Source organism: Rattus norvegicus, chromosome 1 (assembly GCF_036323735.1).
Source record: "Rattus norvegicus strain BN/NHsdMcwi chromosome 1, GRCr8, whole genome shotgun sequence".
NCBI classification, from domain to species: Eukaryota; Metazoa; Chordata; class Mammalia; order Rodentia; family Muridae; genus Rattus; species Rattus norvegicus.
In genome coordinates this window covers 190279245-190285519 of record NC_086019.1, presented here as the reverse complement: position 1 = coordinate 190285519, position 6275 = coordinate 190279245, and the positions used below count along the sequence as shown (strand labels likewise).

Genomic DNA, 6275 nt, shown 5'->3' with positions numbered 1-6275 from the left:
TGCAGGTGAGATTTCTCGCTTCCCTCCCCTGCAAAGGAGCTCACACAGCTAACACCTGCACGCTGCCTGCCCCTTTCCATTTTATTGCCCTTGTGTCTCTACACACTTAAAAAATCTATTTTTATTTATATACTGTGTGTGTGTACTCGGGTACTCAAGACACCTTGTAGCTGGAGTTGCGAGCCACCTGACTTGGGTGCTGAAAACCAAGCTCAGGTCCTCTGGAAGAAGACTCTTGACAGCCGCCATCTCTCCAGGCCTGTGTGATTTCTGATGCTATGTCACTATGTCTAGCTTGAGGATAGGGCAGTGGTTCTCAACCTGTGGACCAAGGCCCCTTTATGGGAGTCAAGCACCCTTTTCAAAGGGTTACATAAGACCATGGGAAAACATATTTACATTACAATTCATAACAGTAACAAGATTACAATTATCAAGTAGCAATGAAAATGTAATGGCTAGGGGGTCATGTCCACATGAAGAACTGTATTAAAGGGTCAGGGCATTAGTAAGGTTGAGAACCGAGGGGATAGCCTGTTCATTGTCTTCCTGGCTATTTGGCTTCTTCTGTTTCTGAATACCAGGATCCACCACTAGATGGCAGAAAGAACCTTCATGTTTGCTTTTGAAATTTTTCCTTCCAATATCCTTTGTCTTGCTGTGCTTAATAGAGACTGGCAAGGAGTCAGAGAATTCTGCACAGGACTCAAGAAGCATTCTGCACAGAAAGAGAACTTCCTTCTAAAATCCAATGTCAACTAGAACTTTTTTAAAGAAAGTGGTATTTATTTGTTTATGGGAGCAGGGCACATGTGGGCTGTAGGGGGGATATGGAGGTAAAGACAACTCACAGGACTCAGATTTCTCCTACCTTGTAGGTTCCAGGGACCCAGCTCGGGTCATAAGGCTTGTGTAAGGTACTCTTACCATGTGAGCCGTCCCACCAGCCCAATTAGAACTCTTTGTATTGAATTAGTCTAGAATGAAGACTCTGGACAGGAAAGGACAGTAAGACCCCAGCTTGAGCATCTCAGAGGCTGTAGGGACAGCCTGATCCTCCTGTAGCGTGTGAGGCTGGATTCCTTATGGTTAAACCATTGGCATGGCAGACAATGGTTTTACCTTAGAAGCTACAGGTGAGCGCTCGAGTTCACAGCTGGAGGAGGCTCACAGCCCTTGGTAAATGTTGGGGTTGTTCCCCTCCGATGGCCTGGAAGTTCTGAGTGAACACCAAGCTGTGTCCACTTGCCCGTGTAGATTTCCTTCCGCCCTCGTCATTTCAGAGAAGTGATTAGGCACACTGGAATGACTGTTTGATTTAATCTCGGATAAGAGTTCTCTCACTGATTTGCTGAGTGGAAATGTCTCTTTTTCTCTCCCCTCTTCCATTTCATAAATAATTATGTAACCTATTAAACATCTTGTTTTAGACACTGAGCTTCAAAGATGAACTAGAGATTCTGTCTTGTTTATTTGTAGACTCTCAGCCCCTAAAATAGTCTTGGATGTTCATTAATGAATGACAACTTGTGACAGTTTCCTTACTGTGTCCTCTGTCAGGCATGGAAGGGCCTGTGAGAAGCAGCACCTTGCCCTCGTCTGTCTCTACTCTAGAATTTACAGTCTAGCCAGAAGACAGGGGTGACAACACACAGCACTGCAAGGGGTGACAGTTGGAAGAAATCACCACCCTTCCTTCTGATTCATGGAGGTTTCTCACTGGGTTGGAGCAGGGTCTGAAGAAGGAAGGGGGAGGAAGGAGTCCTGGGAAGGTCTAGAGAGACCAGAGGGAAGTTAAAAGCCTTAGGGTGCAAGCATGCTCAGTGTCCATGGACGAGTAAGGCACCAGCAGCAAGTGGTACCAGGAGAGGCAGTGGACTATGGCTGGACAGCCAGCCCAGGTGGGGTCTGAGGGGCACTCTAAAGGCATCAGCTTTGACTTGAGGTGTCAAGGGGAGCTATTTAGGTTTTAAACAGTGATAGATCTTTTAGAAGAAAATAATTTTTCAGGCTGCTAGAACTTGAGGGGACTCCAGAGTTGTGGGGGGGGCAGAAAGGAAACTGCTGAAAGGGAGGGGTGCTGGATCCAAAAGTGGGCAAGCTGGCTGTTAGGTGGTCAATTCTTGATGTGACGGGGTTTGAAAGCAGACACACCCTTCTGCTGGTCGAGTAGGTAACTAGTGAGTGTATTTGGTATGCTTCCTGACAGCCGCCCCAGCATTAACTCTTACCCTGAAACCATTCTTAGTGCCCCACTGTCCTCCCCTGGTTCAGTTAACTTAGAATTCTCTGGTTGTCTATCCAGAGCTTCCTGTGACATCTTAAAACCTGTTGAGCTCAGTCACATGTCTTCCCAAGCCCCGGCCTTCTGTGAGTGACACACTTGTGACAATTTTGTAATTTTGATTTCTTTAAAAACACAGACATATTATGTTTTCATTTTATCCCAGGTGTGGGACATGGGGCTGCTTCAGACTCCACAGCAGCTATGACTTGCCTCGTGCTCTAGCAGGGGCACGGTTTTGCCAGCTGCAGATGGTTTCTGTGATTGTGTTTAGAATTCTGGGAACTTTTCAGAGGGTCCATAAATGCAAGGGCCCTGAAAGGCAGGGTGGCTGGTGGTTGTTCAGGGAGGGATCTCTCTCTCTCTCTCTCCTCTATCCTTTACCTTGCGATGGGGTGAAACTGGGAGGACAAAAGTTGGGAAAGAAGAACCCACAGAGCAGCAAAGCTACACACACTCCCATTGTTAGACTGCCACTGATATGTATACCAAAGGTGCTCACTAAACACTGCCAAGACGGTGGCGAGGAGCTTTCTATTCTAGTCCGGGCAGCATGGGCCTAAGCTGAAGCTGAATTCCAAGCTAGGACAACTCTCTGCCCCTCTCGCAGAATGTTCAGGAAGCATGCTCCCCCTCAACCCTGACCTCCCCCTCAAGAGACCTGGACACTGCAGATGCTACCCCAGAGTATGCTGGAAAGGAAGATCTGTGCACCCCTCCGAACCTGCAGCTGAAACAATCATTTTTCTAAATTTTTATTTTATAGCAATTGTCATAGTTAGAGAAGTAAATAACACATTTAAAAACCTCCTTAGGGCCAAAGGAAGCCAGAGTATTTACAAACACATGGGGTAGGAGTGGGAAGACAGGGGTGTGAGGCTCTACAGCTTGAGAACCCAGGCTCTGCCCCAGACTGGGACACTGATGCCAACCACCAGGCCTGTCCTGTGGGCTCAGGGAACATTACACAGCCACAGGGCTCTCCCGCTCACAGAACCTGGTGGGAGACCTCTAGCTACCCCGAGGCCTCACCTCCCATCCAGGGAACTCCCCTACACCCCACAAGCCAGCTCAAAGGGGCCCCTGGGAAGCACCAAAGGACAGGGGGCAGTGTGAGGGAAACACAGGCTGGGACAGGTGTCAATAGATGATTTGGCCTGCCTTGGGGTGAGACAGAGATGTGCACATATGTGTGCATACGTGAACAAACTGTACTTCACAGAAAAATTGCAAAGGAGGAGGTTCCTCTGTGGTTTGTCTTCTATGCCTCCATGTCTACTATGTTACTAATTTTTTGCTATTATTATTGGTTTCTTCAACAGAGACAAACTGAGGTAAACATCTGTAACCAACACCTCTCCTAAGGGGCAAAGGGTCCCAACCCAACCGACATAGACAGTACCAGCAGTGGCAAGAGCAGACAGAGGCTGACCCAGCCTGAGTCAAGCTGGTTGCTACCTCTAAACAATGGGGCTGGGCTACGTACCTAAAGTCTCTTCTGAGGACTACCATCCTAGATACTACAAGGGAGAAGCCTCCCACACAGGATCTCAACAGAGAGGGCGCTTATGGGATGCGGGATGTCTACTGTGGAATCTCGCTTCCTTGTTATTGCAGATCAGGGTGGAGAGGCCTAAGGCAAGAGGAGAAGTAGCGGCTGGGAAGGAGGGCCTAATGGCCCCAGGTGGGCCAGGGCAGTGATGGGGGCCTTCTGAGACTCGGCTCTTGGCAGGAGGAGGGGTTTGCTACTTACCTGGCATATGTGGGCCCTGTGTCCACTAGGGAAGTGGTGGCACCCCAGGAGAGTAGGACCAGGCCCTGGAGCAACCACAGTTTGTAAACTGGACTCAGGCAGGGCAGGGAGACCTATAGCCCTTTGTGGTGGGAGTAAGGGGGTGTGTAGAGGTGGGGGCTCTGGGCGGAGGGGTGGTTGGTGCCCCTTGTAGCTAGCCAGCCAGCCCCAAGATGGAACCTCCTTGAATGACCAGGGACTTTTTGGAGGGACCTAGGAGAGGCAACCCAGGTTGGCCAGTTGCGTGGTGCCAGGTAGAAGGCTCAGCCTCCTGGTTAAGGTTATTGCAGGGTTCCTCAAGCCTCTTGTGTCGGCTCCCAAAGGAGAGCCGGGGCAGGGTGAAGTCCTGTTTTGCTGCCTAAGAACCTGAGCCAACAGCAGGTATCTCCTGGGATTCCCTGAGGAGTGTGGTAAAACATAGGCCTGGCTCTTGGCAGCTGCCTGGTGAGGTGTGTGGACACTGAAGTCAGCAGACACACGTCACATTCACTCCTGTCATTTCAGTGGCGTCCTGTCCCATCCGTGATGTGCTCCACTCCTGAAAGGGTACTGGCCTAGAACCGAGGCTCAGGCATGTGACTCCAACAGAAACCCAGGAATAGCTGACACAATTGTTCCCCTGCTTGTGGAGTGCTCAGGGAGGGAGCAGCTGGGCTGTGGATGTACTCCCTAGCCCTAGGGACACAGGAGTGCCGAGCCTCCTGTTCCCCAGCCATCTGCTCCCCTACTCCCAGGAGGGGCACACATTGGAGCTCTGTTCCCAAAAGCCTCGTGGCTGCGGTAATAGCTCTCCCTCCTGGGTTCAAAGTCCCCATCAGCGGGAGGAAGTGAGGGGTACCACTAGATACTCAGGTCTGTTCCTGCACACAACTTTTGCTACATGTAAGGGGCTTGGCCTCTTCCTCTGACCTCCTGGACACCATTGTTATCAACCTAGTGCCTGTCCCTACCAGTTTCTAAGGATCTCGTGCCCATATCTGCCTGACACCAAAGCCCCCTTTCTGTGCCCAGGTTTGGATGGAATATTGTAGGGTTATCTGCCAAGGGGTATGAAGCGCCAGGAGTGTTCAGGTTCCAGAGCTCAGAGTCTGGCCCACAAGCTCCCGGCCTTTGTCAGGGGCCTCGGCTGCTCTGTGCTGAGGCCGGCCATATGCACGGTCATTTTGCTAGCTATGTCACCAGCCCACCACCCACCCGGTGTCTGGGCCTCCTAGTCTATGCTACTCCTTCCCACTGCCGCGCAGCGGCTGCTCCTTGTCCCTAGTACGGGTTAGAGCGCGCGGCTTCCCCGCAACAGCTGTGCTGCAGCGGCTCAGACGCAGATCTCGATGGCTGTGGCCAATACCACCTGCCCTTTGCTCTTGTCCGCACGGCCGTCGGTCCTGCCCGGGGGTGCGGGCGGAGCCAGACCAGCCTCAGGTACGGGTACTGGCACTGGCACTGGCACGGGTACCACGGGCCCTACGCTGGGTGGGGAAGGCCGCGAGCCGCTGCCACTCTCGGTGAGCACAGTGCGCTTGAGTGGCCCTGGAGCCTCAAGGCGCAGGGGCCCAGGCAGGCGGTCCCCAGGTGGCTTTCGTGCGCGGTGCGATGGCCGCCGCCGCAGCTCAGATGTGAGCTCATGCTTGAGGAAGCGAAAGACCTCCTTGGCGGGCCCACGCCGCTCAGGCTCCAGCGCCAGAAGCCGCTGGAACATGCGTAGAGCAGGCTCCGTAAAGCGTCGCCACTGGGATGGCAGCCCGGGCAGGCGACCCCGCTGCCAGCGCACAAATTCCTCGAAGAAGGCATCGGCACCTGACGCAGCCTCCCACGGGAAGTTGCCAGTGAGCACGCAGAAGATGAGCACGCCGAATGCCCACACATCCACGCCCGTGTCCACCGCGAAGCCATCGGCGCGGCCAGCCTGGCACACCTCGGGCGCCGTGTAGGGTATAGTGCCGCTTACTCGCTTCACACGGCAGCCTACGCGCCGCGTCATGCCGAAGTCAGCCAGCTTCACGCGGCGGCACTCACGGTCAAACAGCAGCACATTCTCGGGCTTGATGTCGCGGTGCACCAGCTGCCTGCTATGCATGAAGTCCAGTGCCAGCCCCAGCTGCTGCACACAGCGCTTCACCGTGTCCTCCGGGAGCCCCACCTGTTGGGAACAGAGAGTTGCTCAGGAGTAGCCAGGCCCGTCGGCCCTCATCCCAGTTCCTT

General features: G+C 53.0%; 1 protein-coding gene across 2 annotated transcripts in view; it reads right to left on the bottom strand.

Moving 5' to 3' along the window:
• Positions 1 to 3025: 3025 nt before the first annotated feature.
• The window catches only part of Sbk1 (SH3 domain binding kinase 1), a 44818-nt gene continuing 41568 nt past the window's right edge, over positions 3026 to 6275 (bottom strand). Inside the window, exon 4 of one of the 2 annotated variants that reach the window (NM_147135.3) lies at positions 3026 to 6213. In NM_147135.3, coding sequence (NP_671476.1) covers positions 5389 to 6213 — 825 coding nt within the window. In that variant the 3' untranslated portion in view covers positions 3026 to 5388. The remainder of the gene's footprint in view (positions 6214 to 6275) is intronic. The other variant, XM_017588642.3, reaches the window with a different exon arrangement.